Source organism: Bufo bufo, chromosome 11, assembly GCF_905171765.1.
Source record: "Bufo bufo chromosome 11, aBufBuf1.1, whole genome shotgun sequence".
In the NCBI taxonomy this organism is placed as follows: domain Eukaryota; kingdom Metazoa; phylum Chordata; class Amphibia; order Anura; family Bufonidae; genus Bufo; species Bufo bufo.
The window spans coordinates 27,372,513-27,400,367 of NC_053399.1; the positions used below are offsets into that span (position 1 = coordinate 27,372,513).

General features: G+C 43.2%; 1 protein-coding gene across 2 annotated transcripts; it reads left to right on the forward strand.

The window, feature by feature from the left end:
* The first annotated feature begins 305 nt into the window (after positions 1-305).
* On the forward strand, positions 306-27,808 carry ESR2 (estrogen receptor 2). 2 transcript variants are annotated; one of them, XM_040412750.1, is made up of 8 exons: positions 306-730; positions 5,965-6,140; positions 10,954-11,070; positions 11,600-11,902; positions 13,136-13,274; positions 21,585-21,718; positions 23,819-23,999; positions 27,102-27,808. In XM_040412750.1, the coding sequence occupies exons 1-8, from the start codon at positions 306-308 to the stop codon at positions 27,283-27,285; spliced, it is 1,659 nt and encodes a 552-aa protein (XP_040268684.1). In that variant the 3' UTR covers positions 27,286-27,808. The 2 variants fall into 2 exon arrangements, with proteins under 2 accessions (XP_040268684.1, XP_040268685.1); XM_040412751.1 differs by lacking the exon at positions 306-730 and adding an exon at positions 5,782-5,873.
* Positions 27,809-27,855: the final 47 nt, after the last annotated feature.

The window sequence follows — 27,855 nt, forward strand, 5'->3', positions numbered from 1 at the left end:
TCGGGAATCCAAAGTGTATCCTTGCACATGTCCAAGGCTGATGTCACACACAGGTTTCTGTGGCTGTTTTTGATACCGTTTTTGAGCCAAAGCCAGATGTGTGTCCATCAGGAAGGAGAAGTACAAGTCCTTCCTTTACATCTCTCCTTCCTTCTAGTTTGCCTCTCTGATGATGATGATGATGGGGAACTGGGGATGTATCATTTGATATTGATGGCAGCTAATTTAATTCTTTCATAATATGTTCTTCATTTCTTCTAGGAAACCATGTTGTGTTGAGTAATACATTTTCTCCATCAGTCAACATGTCGACCTACATGCACAAAGAATTTTCTCAGTTGCAGTCAATGCAGCATATCGGACTCTCTAAAGCAGATATCAAAACTTCCCCGTCTGGTCTAGCGTCTGCCCTGGAGTACAATGGCAATCAGAACATCATGCCAGTTGACCAAAGTCCAGTGTACATTCCTTCATACATGGATAATCGTCAAGACTACTCCTCTATGGCATTCTGCAGCCCGTCCGTCATAAATTACAACGTTCCTGGAAATTCTAGTGATTCCGAGGGTTCTGTGATGAGACAGACCATGAGTCCGAGCGTGCTATGGACTGCTCCAGACCACATGTCTCCCGTGACCTTGCATTGCCAATCTTCACTACTATATGCAGAGCCACCCAGGAGTCCATGGTTTGAAGCCAAACCAGAAGAACACATGCTGCCAATTAACAGGTGAGAAAGAGGCAATTGGGACCTATACGTTGGTGTTATAACCAGCCGCTGGGAGGAAATTTTGTACCCATCCCACACCTCTGTCACTGGAAACATAGTCCAATTTCTATGGATTAACACATTTAAAGGGGTTGAACAGTTTTAGGCCTAGTTTATACTTAAGTGATTTGGTCAGTGATTTCCATCAGTAATTTGAGCCAAAACCAGTGTCAGGTCAGAATATTAGAACAGGTGCAAATTTTTCAGTTGTAACCTTCACTTCTGGTTTTGGTTCATAATCACTGATGAAAATCACTGACGTGTGAACTAGGCCTTAACATTGTCCAATCCATAGGTTGTGTCTGGTGTTGCAGCTCAGCTTCATTAGGTGAATGAGATAGAACTACAGTACCACACAGAACCTGTAGACAGGTGATGCACTGTTACCAAAAGAAAGCATCCATGTTCTTATATCCCTCTAAAACCCCTTTACTGGTGCCCAACGTTTTATTAAGGTGACCATACATTTTTAATAGCTGTTGGCCAAACGATCATTTGGACAACAGCTATCTCTCCTGACTCCTACATTCTATGGAGAGAGCGGAGAAAGCCGCTGCCTGACACCTTTGCAGCAGCTCATCTCCAGGGAGAACAAAAAAATTTCACCGGATCCTTCTCTCCCTCAATGTCATCTGTTGGAGTCAGGAGGTCCCCACATTCTACCGGCAGGTTCGCGTGACAGTAGACTAATGTGAATGAGCACATTTTAAGGAGAACTCCAGTATCTGCTCGTGGATCAGCAACCTGGTGGCAAATCTTTTTACTTCCTCATCTTTCGGCAATAGGCGTCCATTCAGGTGCTGGTACATTGTTAGTGACTGTTGGGAAAAATATGGTGGCGATGATGGATGTGGGAGACTGGACACCTTTTGACCTTTTTTTAATTTTTTTATTATTGCACTGCTTGAATTATGGGATAAAAATGAAAACATATTTTCAAGTGGTATTTTATAAAAAAAATATATATATAGTTTCATTAGTTTTCTGCAGTCTGCATGCATACTCATACACTGCAGGCTGCTCAGTCCCATTGGATGTGAAATATGCCAGATGAGCTCTGACGACTGTCTGTAGCCCTTCTCTCTGCACTCTTGAATGCAAATATATACTGACCTTTACTGTCAAATAAAATAAACTTAAGGGGTTGTCTGCTTATCCTTTATTGATCACCTATCCTCAGAAGAGATCATCAATATTAGATTGGCGGAGGCCCGACTGCCAGCACCCCAGCTGATCAGCTGTATAAAGAGGATGCAGTGCTTCTCTTCACTATTTTCCTGCTGGCCTGCTTGTCGTCATGTAATGTTGACTTTCAGCAGGTAAATAGTGTCTCTTCGTACAGCTGATCAGCGGACGTGGCAGCAGTCCAGCCACCGCCAATCTGATACTGATGAGCTACCTGAAGATAGGTCATCAATGTAGGATAAGCAGACAACTCCTTTAAAGGGGCTCTGTCACCAGGATCAACCCTATTATCCCAGACACACTGCCTGGTAGGGCTCATCATGCAGATTAAAATGATACCTTTCTTTTATCTGTATGTTAAACAGCTGCAGATAAATCTGCATTTTTTTTCCATATGCAAATGAGCAATTTGAGCACCAGAAAGCGGGGCTGAATCCTTCGAGCACTGCCTTGTAACACCCCCTGTGCTCTGCACACTCCATCCTCCCCTTGATTGAAAGGGCAAGACATGCTGAGGGCAGAGCTGTGTGCAAGCATGTAAATATCATATCACTATGTACTATAGCTTCCCCACACTGAGATCTGCTCAGAAAACTAATCTACATATTACTGCTTTATTCACAGGTAGAATATATGATTATAAAGACACCAGTAATATGTGTTAGCTTATAAGCATAGAAAAAAAAACACAGCTCTATGAGGTAATGCTATAGCTTAATGGTATAGTGGTCTGCCCTGCACGAAGACATCCCTGGTTCAAGTTCCAGGAGAGACGCATGTTTTCTTTCTATTTTTCCCCCCCCCCCCCTCCCTTATTTAAAACCATATTAAAAGGCTATACTATAATAAATAATATATAATCACATAATAATAATAATAATAATAAGGCCTTACTATATTGAGCAGTGTTTTTTTTTGTTTGTTTTTTTTTGTTTGTTTTTTTGCTAAAACCAATTACTAGTTTATTCATAGAAATATTATTATAAAGAAACCAGTAATATTTATGAGCTTTCTAAAAAACAAACAAAAAAAAACACATTCTCAATATGATAAAGACATAGACTTTACATATAGATTTAGTTACATAGTTGATACGGTTGAAAAAAGACATAAGTCCATGAAGTTCAACCAAGGGATAGGTGGGGACGCGAATCCCAGAAGGAAGTGACACTCAGATTTCTACACTTTTTCATAAGCATTAATATTGTTTTAAGAATTCCTCTAAACCCTTTATGAAACTGTCCCCTGTTCCTGCTGGGACCACGTCCTGAGAAAGTCTATTCCACAGCTTCACAGTTCTTACAGTAAAGAAGCTTTGACGCTTCTGGAGACTGAACTACTTCTTCTCCAGTCGGAGGCAGTGCCCCCTTGTCTTTTTGAGTGCATTTTACATGGAACAGTTTTTCACCGTATTTTTTTGTATGGCCCATTTATATATTTGTATAGGTTAATCATGTCCCCCCTTAGACGTCTCTTCTCAAGACTAAATAAATTCAATTCTTTTAATCTTTCTTCATCACTAAGACCCTCCATTCCCCTTATCAGTTTAGTCGCTCTCCTCTGTACTTTTTCCAGCTGCAGTGCCTCCTTTCTATGGACTGGTGCCCAGAACTGGACTGCGTATTCCAGATGAGGCCGCACCAGCTCTTTGTAAAGTGGTAGAATTACATCCCTGCTCCGCGAGTCCATGCCTCGTTTAATGCATGACAATATCCTGGTGGCCTTAGAAGCAGCTGATTGACATTGTATGCTGTTCTTATGGGATAAATGTTGAAGAAACAAAATATCTTAGGAATTTTTTTTTTTAAATCTCAAGATTCAAATCGGGGATCTCTGCATGAAAAACCAATCTTTTCTTACCTTAGCAATGGCTAACCTCCGGCACCCCAGCTGTGGTGAAACTATGACTCCCAGCATGCTCCATTCATTTCTATGGAGTTCTGAGAACACCCAAGCAAGTGTACATTTTGGGAATTGTAGTTTTACCACACCAGAAGTGCCGGAGGTTAGCCATCACAGCTCTAATCTATAGCATTGCCACCTAGAGATGCATGGTTTTTCTATACTTATAAGCTGACAGATATTACCAGTGTCTGTATGATGATCTAGTGTGCCTGTGAATAAAGCAGTGATCTGTAGATTAGCTTGTTGAGCAGATAACAGTGTGGTGAAGCTATAGTACATAGTGATACGATATTGCTAGCACACAGCTCTTGGACAGGGCTCTGCCCTTTGCCTGATGTCTAGTCACCTAGTCCTGTCAATCAAGGGGAGGGGCAGTGTGCAGAGCACAGGGGGTGCTACAAGGTAGTGCTCAAATGATCCAGCCCCACCTCCTGGTGCTCCTGTTGCTCATTTGCATATAAATAAAAAACATAGATATGCCTGCAGCTGTTTATTGCACAGACAAAAGAAAGGTATAGCATGATGATCCCTACCAGGCAGTATGTCAGGAGAGCAAAATGAGGAGGATACAGATCTAGCTGTCAAAGAGCTCATCTGGCTGGTTTTACAGCAATACAGCAATGTAAAAACATATTGCACCATTGGAGCCCATAAGCCTGTGTGTAGTTTCGACCCATGGAATGCATAGTTGGCGTGCAATTGTCCTTAGGTCCTAGCCTTCATCTATAGAGAACATGTGTGTGCCCCCGTTTGTTATTGTATTGTAATCTTTACTGTTATCCTTGCAGTTTGTTACATTTCTTACAGTAAAAAAATATCTCTATGGCCAGTCTCACAGACTCCTATGGTCATCCCATTTATTTTAGTAGAAACACAGGGCATGCGGTCTCTGTGACCTTAAAACATGAGTTCATATTATGGACAGTTGAAACTAGCCTAAGGTTGTGTTCAGACTCTTTGTCTTCTCTTTACGTTCAGCACGTGCTTGGAAAAGCTCCCAACAAGTATGGCGAACATATCGATAGGGTCCCATGTACCCAGACTGTTCTTTGGGCATGTGCACAGCCAGTATGCATTGGCATAAGCTGGCTATACACCTAGGACAACAATTGGCCAATTTTGACCATTTCAGCCGACCATGGCTTGAAAATTATAGACCAACGGTCATTCTCAATGGCAGAGTAATTATCACCTACGTTCCAGCCAATACTTATCTTATGTGAATGGGCAGTTTTAATCTGTTTACTACAAACCACAAATAATGTTCTTATCGCCTCTCCTGTGAAAACCAGAAATGGCGCCACTCCTGTCTGTGGCTGTTATTTCAAGCCAGCTCCATTCACTACATAGTGTTGACATTGTCCAGATAAGCAGTTGCCCCGAAGAACTCTGTTTTTGTATGTATTTAAAGAGAGTGTAGCATTAAAAAAATTGCAAATTTCCCAAATTTTTATGATTTCAGTTTTGATTTTTTAATTTGTACATAAAATTGTGACTGTCTGTAACTTTGTGTGGCGGTGTCCAGAAAATAAACAAAGGAGGCAGGCAACGTTGGTGTAGACTTCATGTGATCAGCTTGGACTTCCCTTTCTCACTGGGATGGGGTTATAAAGCCTGAATGACAATTGTGTCGTACAGCTGCAGATGAGATAGGCAACAGTACACATCAGTCAGTAGCTAAGGGTCTTCGTCTTCCCTAATCGTTGCTTCTGGGGTTCCTCATGCTCATTGTAGTCTCCACCGCATTTTTAAAAGAGAATGTATGCTAGATTCCCATTGTACCAGTGGATACTTTCCTCTACTTCCAAAGTTTCCATCCTGAAGCTGGCACGAGAACAACTTCCTTGGCCACACCTAAATTGGCAAGATGTCTTCTGACCCTTGGACCACAGGGAGCCCTGTTTTGCTGTAAGCAGACTGCACGGGAAGCTGACTAGTCCCTTAACAAACAAGAAATGGACAGTCCAGCAATCCAGATGGAACACCAGGGATCTAAGAATCCAATTATTATAAGGTGTTGCTGGGATTTCTCTTTGACCCTCTAGATCACGTTGCTCAGGAGTCATTGCCCCCCACCCCCACCCCTAATTTTACTTTTCTTGCAGAGAAACCATGAAGAGAAAGTCTATAGGAGCCGAATGCACAAACCACATTGGAAGTAACCCCGGGTCTAAGAGGGACACCCACTTCTGTGCAGTGTGCAGCGACTATGCCTCTGGTTACCACTATGGCGTATGGTCTTGTGAAGGCTGCAAGGCGTTTTTCAAGAGAAGCATTCAAGGTCTGTGTGTTACTGCTTTGCATTCATGTAAATCGTCGTTGCTGAGGTCGATTTGGGACATTTTATTCCAGGGAGTCCAGTGTTCTGCTGAAATTAATGTATTCAGATGATTAGTAAAAATTTATAATAACTTACTCTTAGTCAATGTCTCTTGCGTTATGTGAAAATCAGACAAAAGTAAAATTTTTCTTCTATCTGTATACCAGCCAACTGGTTTTACGATTAACCAGCAAGCTTGAGGTTCACCTCTTATCGGGAACAGGCTGTCTTTTTTAAAATTCTGTAAAGTCCAACTTATTGAATAATTGGCTGAAACCAACACAAAGCCATAATGGGTTGTAAGAATGCTATGAGAAGTCGATAGTAGAAATGGGCCCAAAGGTTGGTCACAATAGGCAGCTGATTGGGAGGCAACTTGAAGGGAAGGGATGAGACAGTTGCCAGAAAACCCTCTTTCTAGAGACGGGTGAAGGTTCCACCTCAAGGATCCCCTTCTGGCACAGGCTATGCCGTACTTGTCTAAGGTGGGAGTACCTCTTCAATATGGGCTACTTACCTCTGTATTTGCATGGCAGTTTCTTGATATATTTATTTTTCTCCTAGGCGGCCTAGTTATCTCTAATTTATAATTATTCTTCCCTTGTTGAATGGATTAGGCAGCGGCTGAGGGACAGGCAACAGAGGGTTGTAGTCAATGGAGTATATTCAGACCATGGTCTTGTTACCAGTGGGGTACCTCAGGGATCTGTTCTGGGACCCATATTGTTTAATATCTTTATCAGCGAAATTGCAGAAGGCCTCGATGGTAAGGTGTGTCTTTTTGCTGATGACACAAAGATTTGTAACAGGGTTGATATTCCTGGAGGGATACAGCAAATGGAAAAGGATTTAGGAAAACTAGAGGAATGGTCAAAAATTTGGCAACTAAAATTTAATGTTGATAAGTGCAAGATAATGCACCTGGGATGTAAAAACCCAAGAGCAGAATATAAAATCAGTGATACAGTCCTAACCTCAGTATCTGAGGAAAGGGATTTAGAGGTCATTATATCAGAAGACTTAAAGGTAGGCAGACAATGTCATAGAGCAGCAGGAAATGCTAGCAGAATGCTTGGGTGTATAGGGAGAGGCATTACCAGTAGAAAGAGGGAGGTGCTCATGCCGCTCTACAGAGCACTAGTGAGACCTCATCTGGAGTATTGTGCTCAGTACTGGAGACCATATCTCCAGAAGGATATTGATACTTTGGAGAGAGTTCAGAGAAGAGCTACTAAACTGGTACATGGATTGCAGGATAAAACTTACCAGGAAAGATTAAAGGACCTTAACATGTATAGCTTGGAAGAAAGGCGAGACAAAGGGGATATGATAGAAACTTTTAAATACATAAAGGGAATCGACAAGGTAAAAGAGGAGAGAATATTTAAAAGAAGAAAAACTGCTACAAGAGGACATAGTGTTAAATTAGAGGGGCAAAGGTTTAAAAGTAATATCAGGAAGTATTACATTACTGAGAGAGTAGTGGATGCATGGAATAGCCTTCCTGCAGAAGTGGTAGCTGCAAATACAGTGGAGGAGTTTAAGCATGCATGGGATAGGCATAAGGCCATCCTTCATATAAGATAGGGCCAGGGGCTATTCATAGTACTCAGCATATTGGGCAGACTAAATGGTTCTTATCTGACGACACATTCTATGTTGTTGTACCATAGTTGAGGTTCTCCTCCATCCTCGGACAGAACAGCAGCCCAAGCTTCTGTTGAGAGGCGTGTTGGGTTTTAGATGACCCCAGACTCCCATTAGGCAATGCAACTGATCAGAAAGCAGTGGTTCATATATAGAAGGACCAACTGCTTCATTCACGATGGTGGTGATGCATTATGACTTTGGACGACTGTGTATAATTAATGGGTTATAATTTATAATTGTCTTCCATACAATATGTGATTTGATACTTGGCTGGTTATTTGCGATCATCCGATGGGTTAGGCAGTCCTGCTGTAGTAAAAGCGTCTCGCACTTTAAAAGCTGTGGCAGTGAAAACCTTGGAAAGGGCAAGAAGAGATGACATTATCTATAGTGTTCCTCTGCAGAGCTGTGGGTGTGTGAAATACCTGTGGATTTCTCTGAACTTCCAAGAGCCGTAATTATCAACATGACGGCCTGGTGTAGACGTTATACTGGAAGAATGGAAATCGTAGAAAGACAGTTCATCTTCACTTTAGACATTAGCCCAGCTTTACTAGTCGTAAAGATGGCGTAAGCTTTGTCTGGCTGTCTAGACCTGCACCAGATTTATCACAGGTGCTCAGGCGGCTGGAGCAGGAATAGACCCTTTTCTCTGACTCTGTACAAACTATTGGTTGCTTACTTTGAGACAGATTATGATGCCAGAATTGTGGCACAATTTTGGCTCACAGTAGTGCATCTTATACCTCCACTTTCTGCTAAGCCCCACTACTGGTCGAGCATGTTGGGGGGGAAAAAAAGTGGCTACGCGCTGAGAATGGATTCCGGTCCAGGTTTTCCTGCTTAGGTTTGCAATCCTTTTTGTCCTAATTTCGAATCTGTAGCTTTTCCTTCCAGCTGTTCTCTGTCAGCCACTTCCAGCTACTATATAGTCTCCCTTTCTGCTTCCCTTGTTGCCAGATATAGACCTTCCTTCCAGATTTTCTATTCTGACCTCAGGTGGACAACTGTTGCTGTGGAGCTGTTGGAACTGGAGCTGTTGGACCTCCGGTTCCCTCCTGTTGTTGTCTCCTGTTGTTGTTTCCCTTTGTCCTGTTTGTGTTCTTTGTCCTTTCCCTATTGTTACCCTAGGTGTCAGTGGTGAGGACTAGTGCTCCCACAGCCCTATTCACTACCTAGGACTTATTTCAGGGTAAGCCAGGGACGAAGCACGTGATCGGAGTACGGTTTAGCAGCCCATCTAGGGACGTCAGGGCAGCCAGGTGCCAGTGCTAGGTGAACTAGGGGTCACCACTCCTTCCTCTCCCTAGTGGAAGGGTACTCCTCCTCCCTCCCCTCTGCGTCACACGTCGGTTACCTGCCATCTGCCATCTCAGACGTGATAATAAGATATCTGAAAAAAAATTGTATATTTCAAACAGACCTGCTCCATGCAGGGGAGTACCTAGGTCCCCATAGCAAAAAAAATTAACAACGCTCATGTACACTGACCCATTGAAATTAATGGTTCCGGATTAAGTGCGGGTGCAATGTGTTCACATCACGTATTGCACCCGCGCGGAATACTCGCTCATCTGCAAGGGGCCTAATTGTAAGAAATAAAATAAAACATCACCTACTTTATCCAACTTCTCTGATGAAAAGAATGGAGTCAGTGCTTCAAAAGTATGGTGCTCATTCTAAACACCATATATCTCAGAAAACTAATATAAATACACAAATCTCCTGCTTTCCTTTCATATATTCAGTATATTATAAAATTGGCTGCTTGCAGCTACCACTAGGGGGAGCTCAGTGTATAGGAATTTATACAGTTACAATTGATATCAATAGAAATAGTAAAAGTCTACTTGTACTAAACTCGCGCTAGGGGCGGCTCCATGCAAATGGAGTGCTTTCTTATCGGGAACAGAAGGAGTTCAGGGCCACCACCCTCTACCCGGATACCATAATTATCTGGGGTCACCATATATCTCGGCACAGGACCCCAAATCTAACATACTCAAGGAAGAGTAAATCTAATACAGGTTATTTACAGATTGTCTCTGATCTAGCACAATTCTAAAACTAACGCCCCTTTCACACGGGCGAGTATTCCGCACGGATGCGATGCGTGAGTTGCACCCGCACTGAATCCAGACCCATTCATTTCTATGGGGCCGTTCACATGAGCGGTGATTTTCACGCATCACTTGTGCGTTGCGTGAAAATCGCAGCATGCTCTATATTCTGCATTTTTAACGTAACGCAGGCCCCATAGAAATGAATGGGGTTGCGTGAAAATCGCAAGCAAGTGCGGATGCGGTGCGATTTTCACGCACGGTTGCTAGGAGACGATCCCGATGGAGACCCGATCATTATTATTTTCCCTTATAACATGGTTATAAGGGAAAATAATAGCATTCTGAATACAGAATGCTAAGTAAAATAGCGCTGGAGGGGTTAATTAAAAAAAAAATTAAAAATTAAACTCACCTTAGTCCACTTGATCGCGCAGCCCAGCATCTCTTCTGTCTCCTTCTTTGCTGATTGCAGGAACGGGACCTGTGGTGACGTCACTCCGGTCATCACATGATCCATCACATGATCTTTTACCATGCTGATGGATCATGTGATGACCGGAGTGACGTCACCACAGGTCCTGTTCCTGCAATCAGCAAAGAAGGAGACAGAAGAGATGCCGGGCTGCGCGATCAAGTGGACTAAGGCGAGTTAAATTATTTTTTCCTTTTTTTTAACCCCTCCAGCGCTATTGTACTATGCATTCTGTATTCAGAATGCTATTATTTTCCCTTATAACCATGTTATAAGGGAAAATAATACAATCTACAGAACACCGATCCCAAGCTCGAACTTCTGTGAAGAAGTTCGGGTTTGGGTACCAAACATGCGCGATTTTTCTCACGCGAGTGCAAAATGCATTACAATGTTTTGCACTCGCGCGGAAAAATCGCGCATGTTCCCTCAACGCACCTGCTCCTTTTCCCGCAACGCCCGCGTGAAAGAGGCCTAAAGGAATTGGCTACGAAAATGTTTGGCAAGTCTTATCAACTATTCGGCTCGGTGCTTTGATGTATTAGGAATGGTGATAACTTTTACACTTCTTTTCTGGTTTTCCTTGTAGGACACAATGATTACATCTGCCCTGCCACAAACCAGTGCACAATAGACAAAAACAGACGCAAAAGCTGCCAAGCGTGTCGTCTGCGCAAGTGCTTTGAAGTGGGGATGATGAAATGTGGTGAGGCTTTTTTGGAATTCTTGTGTATTCACTAACTCTTTTTTGTTTCGCTTGTGAAGATATTTTAGTACATAGCTTAAAGACAAAAAAAAACAACCCAGTTATACCTATTGAACCTATTTGATGTACCTTCCCCAGGAGGTTCTTGTCTTAGAACAGAAGAAACTCAAGGGTATAGTCGGCGGCTGTTGGGTTTTTGAAAAGGGAGACCCATTCCCAATTAGTGTTATCACCTTTGCCATTAGGTGGCAAGAACCTATGCAGGACCAGCACACAACAGACTTGGGGAATTGGCGCAAGAATCCTGGAGGGGACAAACCAGCCCCTTCTGTCCAGAGTGAAAAAATCTTGTCCCATATTGGGGTTGATATTTACTGTGCAGCCAAAATGGTTGAAGTGGTCAACGTAACGTACTACACCAGTGTGACCTAAGGGTCTCTCCTCTTCCTCCAACTCTTCTTTTCTTCTTAACACTTTACAATGAGTGTTTTTATAGATTTTATTGTGTTTTTTTTTTTTTTTAAACCAGGAACCAGACGGGATCGATGTGGGTACCGTATCATACGTCATCGGCGTCACTCTGAGGAACAGATGCATTGTTTTGGAAAAAACAAAAAAGTTACTGAAACCATAGGGCATGTAAAAGAAGTCCTTCCCTGTTGCATGGGCCCAGAACAGTTTGTTTTGTCTCTCATTGAAGCTGAACCACCAAATGTCCTACTGATGAATCGTCCCTGTAAGCCCTTCACTGAGGCGTCCATGATGATGTCATTAACAAAACTTGCTGACAAGGAGCTGGTTCATATGATCGCTTGGGCCAAGAAAATCCCAGGTATTAACTAATGTCTCTTTAGCCTAAGAAGCTTTATGGCATTGATGATTTCATAATGTTACCGAAACTTAGCACTGGGGTCAAAATCCTATGACTGGCAGTTGACGGGATAGCTGTACACATCTTGGGTTTACCAATGGAAATGAGGTAGGAGCCAACAGTGACTGTCTCTCTTACCCTTTCATGATCATCATAGTAGTCACAGGGGGGACTTCATGACTACTTGAATACTTGCTTGTATAAGATGTACAGTACCCCAGACCTGGGAGTGTCTCCAAATGTTATGTATTGTTTAAGTATGGTTGGCAGGGACAGGGTTAACTGCCAGGGTTCTTCTGTGAGAATACTACTCCAGAGAGACTGCAGGAGCACCAGGATAACTTAAAAGCTACAGCATAATACAGATAGTGGCATGACCAGCAAGTCACAGCGTTACAGACCTTGCTGCAGGTGAGGGACTACAGTTTAGACACCCATCACCCGGATAACATCTAGGCCATACCAAATCCAATACCTGCATTATACAGTGGACAGCTAAATCCACAAGTGCCAGCATACAGCTGTTATTCAGAAGTGCAAGAGAGGTTTTAGCAAGACGGAATATGTGAGGTGCATTAATTGCCACTTACACAACTACCATACCTCACATCTGGTGACAGAAATTCTACTTTGTACCTAATACTGCTGGATGTACTACAAGTTATATTTAGTACAGAGTAGAGAAAGACGTTTATACTTCTGGTTTATACCACATTTCCAGTGCACTAATTCCCAGGGAGCAATGGCCTGAGGGAATACACTGTGGCACAACAGCTCCTCAGGGCCACTACCACTCTCATCTTCTGCACCGACTCCTCAGGTGCTCGCTGCAGATGCACCAAAATTATTAAAAGGCACTGGCTTCTTAATAAGTTTGGCACATCATCGGGAGGTATGTAGACCAGCAAGGAGCCTGCGTAGATTTTTCTTGTAACTGGAGCACATATTGTTAAATGTGTTGGACCATGATCCTGGCTGCAAACCACCTCTTCCCTCCCACACCCTAATCACCTTTTACAAAAATGCTGAGGATGCTGGAAAAGGACGATAGCTATAAATTTTCGTGTAAAACAGGCCAAAATTAGCAACAGTCGCAACTTCGGGAAATTGAACCATTGGAAAGTGACCATGAACCTATGAGAAAATTTACATTCTGTGTAAAATTCTGGTGAAAAAGACTTGTTGCTTTTGCAGGTTTTATAGAATTGAGTCTCTATGATCAAGTTCGATTACTGGAAAGCTGTTGGTTGGAAGTTTTGATGATGGGACTAATGTGGCGGTCAATTGATCAACCTGGAAAACTTATCTTTGCCCCAGATCTAGCTCTTGACAGGTAAGTCCTAATATAATTAAAGTGAACTTTCCATATTCTTCTTCTTCTTCTTCTTATCAATGGCTTGGGCCCAGATAATGCAAAGTTTTCAAAATGTAATTGGACTAGTCTTTGAATTTCACAGAAAATGAGTCAACCTTCAATTTCTTACTTGGTGATACAATTAGAGAAGGTGTGAACCCTTGCTAGGTCCTTGTCTGCGTCAAGAACCTTACACAAAGAAGCATTTCTATAACAGATCTTAATGCTTTTCAAAAGTGCTCAGGAGGCTTTGGTTTCCTGAAATCAAAATATCACAACTTCTTGAATGGCGCTAATGACTTATTTACAAATGAGAAAAATCTGGACAATGAGAAAAACTGAAAGATACAAGTTAAGCAAGCGTAACTTTTTAAGATGGCCTTATGTAGACTGCCTTAGGCACTTCTTCACACAGTCAGGTTTCTGCAAGCAGTCTTGGAAGCCAAAATCAGGAGTGAATAAAAAAATTTAAAAAAAGAGTAGGTCTTATCTGTCCTTAATATGTTCTCTCATTTTGTGATCCACTCCTTATTTTGGCTTCCAAAACTACATGCAGAAACCTGACTGTGGCCATACCCTTAGTGTCCTAATGATTGGTCATTAAGTTTAATGGCTGACTTTGCCACTACCCTAAAGAAGTTGACAGAAGAAGTGGCCTGGCACTTTCCAAGCACTATTGCCACTTTGTTCTAGCCATTGCCAGGGATTCCAGTGGTCGTAGCTATGTCACTGATGTCTATCATGAGACAGTTGTTCTGGACTGTCGCTATAAAGTTATAATCGGCGGAGGTCTCTTAAACAAAGATACAGGGGTTCATGGTAATGGTTTTTAATAGATTTCACATTAGAGTGAAGTTCCTCCATGCTTGTTTTATCTAGATATGAAAATTTGTACAATGGGTTTGGGTGAGTTACTAAATGCTATGGCTCCTTTTTTTTAGGACATTGATTGGGGTCCTTGCTCTTGGACTCCTAATAGTGTTATCTTCTAATATCTGACATTTAAAAAAAAATCAGTGAGTGGAGAACTACGTTGGGAGTCATTTTTACCTTGGTCAATTGTAAAACTACCTTTCTGTAATGTAACTAAAAAATATCTTGCATCCATATCCCTCACTTGAATTATTTTGTGTATTGGAGACCACATTGTCTATACACAGTAACATTTCTTTGAGGCAACCACAAAAAATTGCAGTGAAAAAATGTTCTTCTAGAACAGTGGTTTTCTCAAACAAGTGAACCAATATCTGGTTCCTTACAGTCCTATGAGATTGCCATTTTTACCCCCATTTTCATGGTGTTGGAAGAGAGATACCTCTGAAATAATACCATTTGGACTGTTGCCGTGTCCATCAGAACAGTAATATGTATGACATTTGTATAAGGTGAATTGAACTAAACCTACCATTACCAACCCCAGACTGGATTTTGGTCAGCTTGAGCAGAGGTGGTCTTTTGGAGAGGTTTTACTGTATTGAATACACACATTAGCTGTGGTCATGGTATCCATGATTAATGATGAGCGAATTGATTCTAAACTAATGAGATACAACCCAAATTTGGAACCAAATTTTTGGTCAAATGATTCAGGCAAATCTGAGGATGGGGAAAAAAAAAAAAAAAAAAGCTTTAAAGAAGGGAGAAAAAAATTGGTGTAGAATCATTTTGGACCTGAATCAAATTTTTTGTGATTCCGTCTTCTCTGTCAATGATTCATAGCAAAAATTGGTCAGATGATGTCTTGCCATTGCATAAGCTGGGAAGATGGGAGCTGAAGATGTAGAGTAGAAGGCTGGATGACAAATCGGTGTAGGTACTGTAGGTGGGCTAAAGCTAGGGGTTTACATTAGCTCCGGCCTATGTGCACTCCTCCCGTCTCAGCCCCAGAGAAGCCAGCACTTTTTCCTATAGTGTTCAAGCACAACCACTACTACTGTATTCCTGGATACGAGCAATGTATAATTTGATGAAAAAATTTATCAAGCCAGCAAAGGAGGCAATATGGTCAATCACAATACATTAGTAAGTAACTTTGTCTACATGATAAATCCTATTTACTGAAGTGAGACACCCCCTTTAAAGGGGCTGGCCAGTTGATATTGCTCCTCCCAAGATACCATCGCAATATAGGGGAGAGTTGTAGGAGGTGGAGAATAAGTTGAGTCCAGACTTGGTGAAAGTTTAACAGCCTTACTTGAATAAACTTGCAATATTTGGTCTTTCTCTTGGTTCCAGCAGGTTTTGGGGTAAACTGGCAGGCCAACTTGAATACCTTGCTCTGTCGTTCTCTGCTGTGCTTTAGTCTGGTAGCTGGATTTTAGGACTGTTCTGGTACCTTTTTGATCGGGGTGCATTTGACTGTTGAACCCCTTGTGATACTCTGTATCTGTAAAGAGTCATGGTGCTCTATGAGCTGCTTTCCTTTTGGGACTCCTGCTACAGGAGGGACAACCATTCCCCTCACTGCGCCATCTTGATTTGTCTGCTTCCAACAATATACTTGGCTAGACTAGACCTAGACTTAACTACAACTAACTATAGCTTCCTGCAACTAGCCCACTTCTGCCCAAAAGGGGGAGAATAGAATGCTAAGTTCCATTCTGTCTAAAGATACTCTCTGCCAGATACACTGACACTTGCTAGTGAACCAGGCACATTACATGAACATGACAGCTTATAGCAATATTATGAATGCACAGTGTAGGAGGACCTGGAATAAATACACAGATGACATTATTGGTTAACCATTACAGACAGTAGCAGGGTGTAGGAATGGTAGTACCGCTCTGGGGTACTACAATATTACTAGCTGCACATGGGCTGGTAACAGCACATGCATATAGTTAGTAATCTGCATTATTAAACTATCAGCACTGATGTCCAATTAGTTTAATATGAAAAATTCACGTTCACACACAGATCCCTTGACCTACATGTCGGCGCTGTGATCGGAAAATGGCTGTTGGTGGACGGGTCAGTCCATCAGTGGCCTCCACTCACGCTTAGGAAACACTGCGCATGCGACAGTTGCCGTGTCTGTCCCCAGCATAAGTGAATGGAGGCCGCCAATGAACCTAACCCTCCATTAGCGGCCATGTTCAGAGCACATCACCAGCATGTAGGTCAGCGTAATATCAGATACAACCTATGTACAAGAGAGGAAAGGTTTTCTAATTTCTTCCAACCTCTGATAAGGGCGGCACCGTATAAAGATGATGATACAAGGAGAATATGTTCGACTTCATGATGGCTTGTGGTTTCCGTTGGGATTTATTTTTCTGATTAGCTGGTTCTTGTTTACCAGACAAACATCCAATTAAATCATTTGGTACTCAGAAATAACACTTGTTAAAATCCTCGCTACCGCCCCGTGCCGACACATTCCTCTTAAAAAGAAGGCATTGTGATCCGCACGGCAAAACCCTGCGCTCCGTGTCAAGATAACAAAATCCTCAAACGCTTTTGAACCCCTGCGAGAGCATGCACAAGCCAACTCATTATTTCTTAATTTGCTCCTCGATGTGCTGCAGCTTCTTCTGCATTTTGGAATATATTCCAATTTCCTTTGAATGACTTGCAAATTATAGTTAGTTTTTTTGGGGCTTTTTAGTTAAACCGTTGTTTCCTCCCGTGAACCCTCCTGTGATTAGGAATTATGTAACATACGTTTTGTTCTCGGCATTGCGTTAACAAGCAGGTCAATACGGATTTGGCAGCTGCTGTTCCAGTAAATATTTATTAATAAATGTCCATAACAGACAACAATTGGGAAATCACAGTACGGGTTCTTACGATGGAGACAGTCATATTATTATTTTTGTTTCAACTTTTTTCTTAAAGGTCTAGGACCTTCTTGTAGCTTTATACTTATCATAGAGGAGGGTATGCCGCTGGCAGATGGGGGATCCAGCGCTAAACTGCCCCTTTAAGCTGGAAACTTTGAACTTAGGAGCGTTGTACTTCCAGGTTCCTGGCCCCCAACTTTTGCACACTGTTATTTATTTATTTTAAAGCACTGTTAATTCCAGAACTTTGTGGATATGAAAAGGCAGTGGTGTACAAAGGGAAGTAAGGGCCCCATAGCAAGGATCAAACCAGGCCCCCCACACGGGACAGAAGGGTTTCCGCCTAAACCCCTTTCAATGATCCTTGGGCCATTTATTCCACTGCCTCATTTGCTAAAAGTTGTTCCTTTACCCTGGGTTCAGACCTGATCGTTCGCGATGGAGCGCTCTGTATGCGCGATTGTACCAGCGTTTACAATCGCGCATACAGAGACAAGCGAACGCCCATTGTCGCGCGTTCCCGAAAGTCTATGTACGGGAACGCGCGACAAAACGCCCCAAAGAAGCTCAAGAACTTTTTTGAGCGTCGGGCGTTTTACAGCGCGATCGTACGCGCTGTAAAACGCCCAGGTCAGAACCATTCCCATAGGGAAGCATTGGTTTCTCCTTGTTGAGCGTTTTACAGTGCGTAGGAACGCGCTGTAAAACGCGCAAGTGTGAACTTGAGGTACGACAGTAGAGTCCTGACCAAGTTTTCACCACCAGTAGAAGAGGAACTAATCCCAACTAAGACTGGGCCCCCTCTTGCCCTGGGCCCCGTAGTGGTCACATGGTCTGCCGCTATAGTAGTTGCACCCCTGTGAAAAGGGTTCACATTCGTAATATTGTACAAAAACAAGTATAATAAGCACAAAATAACATTAAGAAAAACTGGTACAAAGGGGGCCACTTTTTTCACATTTTGCTATGTTGCGGCTTTGTCCTAAAATAAAAAAAATTCAGTTTCTCCCCATAAAGCCTCATTCACGCGTCAGTGTTCCACGGACGTGTGCTGTACGTGTTCTCCATGGACACCACACGTACCCATTCATTTTAATGTGTGTATTCAGAAATCAGTGTGTTACCACGGTCCATGGATCCGTGGTTTTAGCATGGATGCATACTCTATTTTGTCCGTGTTCACGGATCCATCAAGCCCATTATAGTCTATGGGTTAGTGAAGGCCACGGATGCCATCTGTGTTGCATCCCTGTTTCACGGATCATTAGGAAGAGAGGCTTTGAAAATTATTTTTCAGCTGTTCAGTGTCAGTGAAACACGGATGGCACACGGACAGCAAAAAACGGACACACGGACCCAACACAGATCCTTCATGGAGGCATCACTGACCACCTTCTCACGGATTTGAGCTTGGGCATGTGAATGAGGCTTAATTCTGCATTCAATTCCCCAGAATGACAAAGTGAGAACAGAATGTTAGACATCCTTGTTGGTCAGATAATCTGTTGGTGTAAATGCACCCTTAGTTGTGAGACCTTGTATAGACAGGGCTGTGTATTTCCAAATCTTGTCCAATCAACTGAATTTACCGCAGGTGGACTCCAGTCAAGGTGTAAAAACATCTCAACAATGATCAAGAGAAGTGGGAGGCCTCCAGTGCTAAGATTCAAATTTCTTCTTTTTAATAAGTTTGCAAACATTTCTAAAATTGTCTTAATACACCATAATGGGAAAGTTATCTATAAATTAATGGATGAAAACTTAAATTTTTAAAAAATTTAAGCACAAGGCCACAACATAACGTGAAAAAAGGTAAAGGTCTGAAATTTTTTGGGAATGCATTGTATAAGGTAAGGAGACAGTAGGTGACAGGGTAGAAGTTGTTTTATATGACTGTAGTGTGGCAGCAAGATTATTGCAAGTTGTAGCTTTCCTGAAGAGGTGGCTTTTCAAAATTTTGATGGTGGGGAGAGTCTGACGGTTTGGAGATGGGTGAAGGGGACAAGTTGGGTAGGGTTATTTTTTTTAATATTTTTTTTATTTGAACGAGCACTCCATGAAGGGAGTATAACTACTTCTAAATATTCATATCCTCATACAGTAAATGGTGATCTCATTGATTGGAGTCTAACCACAAGGGCCCCCACCAATAATCACATGATTGAATAATTCTGGCAATAATATATCGTCGTGGGATTGTATAATTGCCAATTCATTATATAATATGTGGCTTTAAACCAAAGTTCCACCGTAATCGCCCTTCCCTAGTTTATGCGTTCAGCCTACTGCCAGAACAGTCCCTGGGTTACAACATCTCTCTTCAGCAATTTTGATAGATAACATTTTGGCATCTTACCGATTTAAACGCCTGATTTTTTTTCGAGCTCAAAGTCTCTTCTGTCTTGGATACTGGAGTTCTGGATCTGCTAAATGATCCTGATAAGGAACTTGTGCTAATATCAATCTTTAATTACATTGCCCATCCTCCCAACCCTAACCCTGGTGGTTGGGATGTTGTGCCACCTTTTGGCTTGCTAACGAATGTTGGGTGAGCCGGAGAGAGGCCTTGCCTTCACTTGGCCTCCTTAGCCCTGTCTGTCTACTAGCATTATATACGATGCTTCTCACCAGAACTGTAACTAGATCATACTCTCCTGAAAAAGGGGGAAATGGGTCAATCTGGGTGCCACATCCTGACTGTATAGTCTTCTCTGCTCATTCCTTTAGTTCTCCATTGCTGGGTGCTGCCACAGATAATGCCTGGTCTGAGGGTCTACATTTCTTTAAAGGACATCTGTCAGCGGATTTGTACTGTGCGCTTGGCAGCTGAAGGCATCTGTGTTGGTCCTATGTTTATTGCTGAGAAAGATGATGTTTTATTATATGCAAATGAGCCTCTAAGAGCAATGGGGGCGTTGTCATTACACCTAGAGGCTCGGCTCTCTCTGCAACTGCTGTTCTGCCTGCGCCTTGATAGGCAGGTCCAAGCATTATGACGTTTTCACTGCCTGGTCCTGTCAATGAAACTGCAGAGGGCGCGGAAGTTGTGGGTGTGATGAAGGGACTCATTATGTATTGCCTGTTATTCAACTACCATACAGTACGTTGGGGTGGCCTTTGTATGAATGGGTGACGAATACAGAAAAAAATAAAAAATTCGCAAGTGACTTTGCACACCACTTACCGGTATGTCTATTTTCTAAATTTCCCAAAAGCAAGTTCTAAAAAATTGCAAGTGAAGCTGCAGCTGTACCAGTGCCCAGGTCCTAAAGCCCCCCCTCCTTATACTGTAAGAGGAAATCCATAAGCGACTGTGGTTGGAGACAGATGGTTCAGATTTTCATCAAGGAGCTATAGGGTCATGCCTCCGCTTTGATTACGTGTCTGAGATGCAGTGTTACCAAGTAGGAATTTTTTTATTTTGCTGGACAACTTATCCAAAAATCACTGACAGCCCAAAAAATTTACAGACAAGTTGGAAAAACCAACACAGAGGGACGCATCCAATTTTTTTTTCATAGATGGCCCCCAAGTGCTTTTAGCCAGCCCAGTCTCCCTCTGCTTTGCCTATTTAAAAAGTAAGTGACCTAGTGTGGCTGCGCTGCGTACATCCCCATACATAGACCCTTTCTGCTCAATGTCGGCAACACCCGGCGCTAGAGGTCACGGGTCTCGCGGCAAGATGTGATGATGCCGACAGTGAGTCAAGACGACCGAACGCGGAACAGATCAGAGGTAAGTTTTTTTTTGTTTTTTATTTAGGTATGCACATGCTGTGCGTCATACTGGGGGCACCCGGCACCGACCCAGCACTATAAATTTAATTTAGAAAAAAATAAAATAAAATCTATACAGAGAGGGTAGCTGGTAGTGGCCCTATGAAGTGAATTTAGAAAGGGGGGCCCCCCCAGCCATATAAGGGGGCCACAAATAAATAAAATCTATGCAGAGTGAGAGGGGGGCATGGGCAGCCAATTATTCAATTATATACAGGGGTCAAAATGAAATATATACAGTCTGGGTGGGGGCCAAATGAAATATATACAGAGTGAGTGGTGGGGGGAGGGGGCGGGGTAATGGGGGTGGGGGGCCCCAATTCATAGTTTGCCTTGCGGCCCATAGAACTCTAGATACGCCACTCGTTACCAACATTCTTTTTGGTAAATTCGGGGCATTTAAGCCCTGGCTTGGAAATACTCAAACCCACCCAAAATCACCCACTTGGTTACATAAGCCCCCCCATTTCTGCCCGATACTGCCTAAATTTGTTGGGATTGTTTCTGAAAACTACGGACAGTCCCTGCAAATTCTAAACTGTTGACAACTATGCATATAGTAGGTGAGGCCCTGCTACAACTTTTGTATTGGAGCCCAGTGGCTACAAGTTGCCCATAGCCATCTGCAACCTACTCTTTGTAGATTTGTGCCGATAATCTATTCTCTGTTTCTGTTGCTATCACAGCGCACTGCCGCCATGGCTGAAATATATTCTGTGTATTCACAGGGATGAAGGCAAATGTGTGGAGGGGATACTGGAAATCTTTGATATGCTGCTAGCTACAACCTCACGATTCAGAGAGTTAAAACTTCAGCACCGGGAATATCTCTGCCTGAAGGTCCTCATCCTGCTTAATTCCCGTGAGTATTTGTAGACTTCTGGTGCTTATGTTACACAGGAGAGTTCATGGATCTGCTACCAAGATTCCTGTGTTGGAAAAATCGGACAAAATTGTGTAGGTTTTCAACCCTTTAACCATGCGCAAACAGGTAGAAAAGAAGTTTTCTGTCCGATATCGCTTTCCTTTTATTGGTTGGGCTAAAAAACTGGTGTAGGGCCGGTTGGAAGACTCGGCTTTGTGTGGACAGGGCTGGCACTGTTTTAGGAAATGCAGCAAGCACTTGAGGACCCGGAATGGAAGATGGGAGTGGTAGTGGCTCCTGTTATTACACAATATATTACAGTTGCTGTCATCTCACCATTGCTCACCAGGGCTATGGAGGGGAACACCCTGGTTCTGGGGGTCCTGCTTGATGGTAGATGGAGTGCCCCAGATGTTAGGTGTTTGGATTGGGTGCAAGGCAGGGTGTGTAGTGAGCAATGGCTGGCGTATAGGGCAAGAGTCAGTTACCAGGCCAGATTAAACAGAATAAATGTCTCTAATAACTGTAGTGCAAAATTGGAGTTGTAGTACATCCAAATATAGCAAAACACAGTTCCATCTGTATAGAGCGCAATTCTCTCCCAGATAGCTGTGTATGGATTTAGACAAGGATGAGAATTATGGCCCTCTTGGTACACTATCTTTGAAAGTCTCTTCAGTAGAATCTATGGCTGGCGACTATTATTTTTTTTTCAGTTATGCCTGTAATATGCTCTGTGGAGTGTGATTAGGGTGTCTTAATGGTAATCCCTCCACGGCAGTAAAATCTTTATGGTCCTATTGACTAACTTCTCTCTTTTTTTTCTATTGCCGTAGATCAAGGATACCCAACCTGCGGCCCTCCAGCAAAACTACAACTTCCAGCATGCCTGAACAGAGTAGAGCTATCGGGGCATGTTGGGAGTTGCAGTTTTGCAACAGCTGGAGGGCCACAGGTTGAGCATTCCAGCTGTAGATCTTGCAGCAATTAAACAAAGATCTGTTAGTCTCTGAATACCGAGACGCAAGGAGAGAGAGCACACGGACTTTACTTCCTTTCTCTCCCTACTCCCTCCTCAGACTCCTAGAACACTCTAGAGCTAGTGGTGGAGCCAGCCGCCACCTAGCAACCTCCTGCAAAAGTTTGTGTCAGAGTTAAAGGGGTCGTCTGCTTTTTACTATTGATGAGCTATCTTCAGGATAGGTCATCAATATCAGATCAGCGGGGGTCTGACTCCTGGCAACCCTGCTCATTGCAATTGCTGCCGCAAGGAGGTAAACAGAGCTGAGAAGGCAGGGCTCCTATAAGTGCTGCCTTCACTTCAAACAGCTGAGGATAGTTCATCAACGGTATAAAAGCAGACAACCCCTTTAACTCTGTCCCTACTATTATCATATACCCTATACAAGGCATTATATAATATTACATTTAACCATTTGCAGATAAGAAAGTAGCCATGTTTTTTGTAATCCTGGAAAAAGTCTTTAGCCTCCCACAAGAAGGGCTCTATGTGTAGCCAGCCAGTGGGCACAACATGCAGCCCAACCTCTGCCTCACAAATGCAAAGCAATCCCTGGGCATCGGGGCCCATGTCTTCCCCCTCTGATGTAGTTGTTATGCTGCTGTTTGCATTAATGCAGTTCAGTTTGCCATCAGTACAATGGGGGCCGTTTTGTATTTTAGTTATGCCCTTTTTGTGTCACTTTTTATTAGCTACGAGCTCAGATCTAGGGAATTACTTTCCATGGAAGAGATAATGAACAAGCAATATGCCCGGTGTAATTTCCAGATGATTCATTAGATTAGTGGGCACTGTGGTCAGCAGAGGTAGCAGTCACACTCCCCCAGATCCCAGTTTGGGGGGGCAAATACCCCTCTAAAAACAAGACACAAGTATTCTATATGACGCATGTTTAGAGGGGGACCTGTTGCAGACTTTGCCTTCAGGCCCAGGAGCTTCACGTTACACCTCAGGTGGTCCACTAGGTGTAAAAAGCAAAGTCTACTTGTGTTCTATGGTGTACTGCAGCTTCACAGTAAAAATGGCGCCATGTCTTCATACTATATGCATATTAATGGTTTTTCTATGACCTGCAGACATGTTTCCATTATGCACGTCAGAGGAGGAGTCGGAGAGCAATCGTAAGCTGCACCAGTTATTGAATACAGTCACTGATGGACTGGTCTGGGTCATTGCCAAGAGCGGCATTCCTTTCCGACAGCAGTCAACCCGGCTGGCCAATTTACTGATGCTTCTGTCACACGTTAGACACGCCAGGTATGTACACAATGGAAACTCATCCATGGAAGTTGCAGAAGCTTCTATCAGACCTAGGCTCCATAACCTATGTCTGTGTTGGTGGTGGCCTTGACCTTTTTGGTTTCCCTTCTTGATATAAATTGCATGTGTGATGTTTAAAGGGTCTAAACCATGAATTTCATATTGATGCCTATCCCCAAGAGACGTCATCAATATCAGATTGGCGAGGTTACGATTGCCAGAAACCCTGCCGATCAGTGTTTGAAGAGGCCACTGTGCTCACCGGAGCTCTGGTAAGCGCTGCGGTATCTTCATAGCTCGCCAAGCACAGTGCCGTACCTTGTATAGTGGCTGTGCTTGGTAATGCAGCTCAGCCCCATTTTGAAAGGGAAGCCATCTATATGTTGTGGATCCGTGATTGGCAGGTAAAATACAGACATGGCCGTGTGCATGAGGCCTTGGTAACATCTGTCTGACACTAGAGAGCGAACATCTGCATGAGCTCTATATTCCTGGGGCGGCACACCCCTCACTGACTGCAGTTGCCTCCATTCATTCACAGCATTGTGTAGTCAGCTAATAGAAAGAACAGCGCTGTATGTAGGTTGGGCAGCCTTGGGGATGTTTGATCCATTTCGGTAGCATCACTTTACAAAAAGTCTTGACTAAACATCTACCGTATTGTATCTACTGCTTCCATGCAGACCTATGTGTCGCTATGGTAACAGACTACAAACAAACCCTGTGTAGTCTGATCCTGCATTAATATTGGCATCTATTTCTCCTCCACTTTTTGTAGGTGTAGGTTAGGCTACTTTCACACTGGCGTTTTGGCTTTCCGTTTGTGAGATCCGTTCAGGGCTCTCACAAGCGGTCCAAAACGGATCAGTTTTGCCCTAATGCATTCTGAATGGATAAGGATCCGCTCAGAATGCAACAGTTTGCCTCCGTTCCGTCTTCATTCCGCTTTGGTCTGATGAAACGGAGCCAAACGAATCCGTCCTGGCACACAATGTAAGTCAATGGGGACGGATCCGTTTTCTCTGAAACAATCTGGCACAATAGAAAATGGATCCGTCCCCCATTGACTTTCAATGGTGTCCATGACGGATCCGTCGTGGCTATAGAAGACATAATACAACCAGATCCATTCATGACGGATGCATGCGGTTGTATTATTGTAACGGAAGCGTTTTTGCAGATCCATGACCGATCCGCAAAAAACGCTAATGTGAAAGTAGCCTCCGTTAAAAGCAGAGGACAGAAGGAAGGGACTGTGACTGCTGGAGCAGACTACACGGTGTTTGTAGTCTGTTACCACGGAGACACACAGGTCTGCATTGAAGCTGCATACTCAGATGGTGGAAGATTTTTTAAATCTACTGTTTGCAGAAGTTGCTTCATCTTAATTGGTGCCAAATTTCCTTTTTTGCAAAGAGGCTTTAAAAGGGTGTTCCAGTGATAACAAGTCATCCCCTATCCACTGGGGTCCGACCACTGGGGCCACTACTGATGAGAACAGGGTCTTCACATTCCCTGTTTGATTGGTACAATGGTCGACCATGCACAAAGTCTATGGGACTTCCAGAAGTAGTCATAGTGGACTCCGGTAGCCCCATAAAGATGAACGGCAGTGCACGTGTTCAACCTGCTGCTCCATTCAAACCGAGGACAAGGGACCCCCACTTCTCGTGATCGCTGAGGATCCCACTAATGAGACAGTTTTCCCATTTCCTGTGGATAGAGGGTAACTTGTTCTAAATGGAATACTCCTATAATACACTGCCTGTCCAAAAAAAAAGTCGCCATCAAAAAAAAGCCTTTAGCTTTGATTACGGCACGCATTCGCTGTGGCATTGTTTCGATAAGCTTCTGCAATTTCACAAGATTTATTTCCATCCAGTGTTGCATTAATTTTTCACCAAGATCTTGTATTGATGATGGTAGAGTCTGACCGCTGCGCAAAGCCTTCTCCAGCACATCCCAAAGATTCTCAATGGGGTTAAGGATTGGACTCTGGTGGCCAATCCATGTCTGACAATGATGTCTCCTGCTCCCTGAACCACTCTTTCACAATTTGAACCCGATGAATCCTGGCATTGTCATCTTGGAATATGCCCGTGCCATCAGGGAAGAAAAAATCCATTGATGGAATAACCTGGTTATTCAGTATGTTCAGGTAGTCGCTGACCTCATTCTTGGAGCACATACTGTTGCTGAACCTAGACCTGACCAACTGCAGCAACCCCAGATCATAGCACTGCCCCCACAGGCTTGTACCGTAGGCACTAGGCATGATGGGGGCATCACTTCATCTGCCTCTCTTCTTACCCTGATGCGCCCATCAGTCTGGAACAGGGTAAATCTGGACTCATCAGACCACATCACCTTCTTCCATTGCTCCAGAGTCCAATCTTTATGCTCCCTAGCAAATTGAAGCCTTTTTTTCTGGTTTGCCTCACTGATTAGTAGTTTTCTTACGGCTACTCAGCTGTTCAGTCCCAATCCCTTGAGTTCCCTTTGCATTGTGCGTGTGGAAATGCTCTTACTTTCACTATTAAACATAGCCCTGAGTTCTACTGGTTTTTTTTTTTCGATTTGATTTCACCAAACATTTATGTGATCGCCGATCACGATCATTCAGGATTTTTTTCCGGACACATTTCTTCCTCTAATACGATGGGTCCCCAATATCCTTCCAGTTTTTAATAAAGCGTTGGACAGTTCTTAACCCAATTTTAGTAGTTTCTGCAATCTCCTTAGATGTTTTCTCTGCTTGATGCATGCCAATGATTTGACCCTTCTCAAACAGACTAACATCTTTTCCACAACCACGAGACGTGTCTTTCGACATGGTTGTTTAAGAGATGAGAAGCAACTCATTGCACCAGTTGGGGTTAAATAACTTGTTGCCAGCTGAAAGATAATCGCCCATGCAGTAATTATCCAATAGTAGGCTCATAACTATTTGCTTAGTTACATACAGGTGGAGACTTTTTTTTTGGACAGGCAGTGTATAATACTACTGCTAGATTCACACAGAGTAAGGCCACGTTATAAGTGACCTTGAGATTTGGCCATCATGGAGTTATTTATATGCTTTTTTTTGTTTTGTTTTAGCAACAAAGGAATGGAGCATCTGCTCAGCATGAAGTGTAAGAACGTGGTGCCCGTATACGATCTACTGTTGGAAATGCTGAACGCGCATACTCTGCGGGACCACAGGAAGCCGATGCCACCCGCAAGCTACAGTGCCAAAACACAAAGTGACGGTAGGGACGCTGTGGCACAGCCACCTCAATGATCCAGCAAGGGTTGGCACAATGTGAAGTGATGCGGTAGAACAAAGCCTGTTCCTGTTTACACGCTGCTTATCGCAGCAGATGAGACTTCTCTGCAGAGCACAATGTCTATTCTGGAGGATTCAGAACAAATGAAATTACGTTAGGAATACGCTTTCTATAGTCACTTTGAAAGGATGACACTTTCTTTTTTTTAAGGGATTCTCAGGTGATTTGCTCAATTTGCATTTTTTTTGTATATATTTGATTGGCAGCACTAAGCCTTATACATATGTCTGCACTGTGTATTGTGTCGTGACGCTCCAAGTTTGATGATTTCTTTTAAGGGGTGTGCCTAATGCTTCTTTCTCCTACAAGCGGGCACCTGCTGCAGCAGCCATTATGAAGGGGCCCAGGGGGGCACAACATCCCCTCCTTGCAATGGCGATTTGTAGTGCAACCACCTATTGCCCCTTATGTTGACTGATGTCGGAATAATGTGCAAAAGAGGGGGAAATGGGCATTTTCTTCTTGCCACGTACTCCTTTTTTTTTGTGAGCCCCAGGGTTTGCCCCCCCCCCCCCTCACCATGC

Excerpts from the sequence above, each read along its gene's own strand:
- ESR2 (XM_040412750.1), top strand. The coding sequence starts at position 306 with ATGTCGACCTACATGCACAAAGAATTTTCTCAGTTGCAGTCAATGCAG. Across the intron at positions 11,903-13,135 it reads TTGGGCCAAGAAAATCCCAG|GTTTTATAGAATTGAGTCTC; the intron begins GTATTAACTAAT and ends TTGCTTTTGCAG. Across the intron at positions 24,000-27,101 it reads TCACACGTTAGACACGCCAG|CAACAAAGGAATGGAGCATC; the intron begins GTATGTACACAA and ends GTTTTGTTTTAG.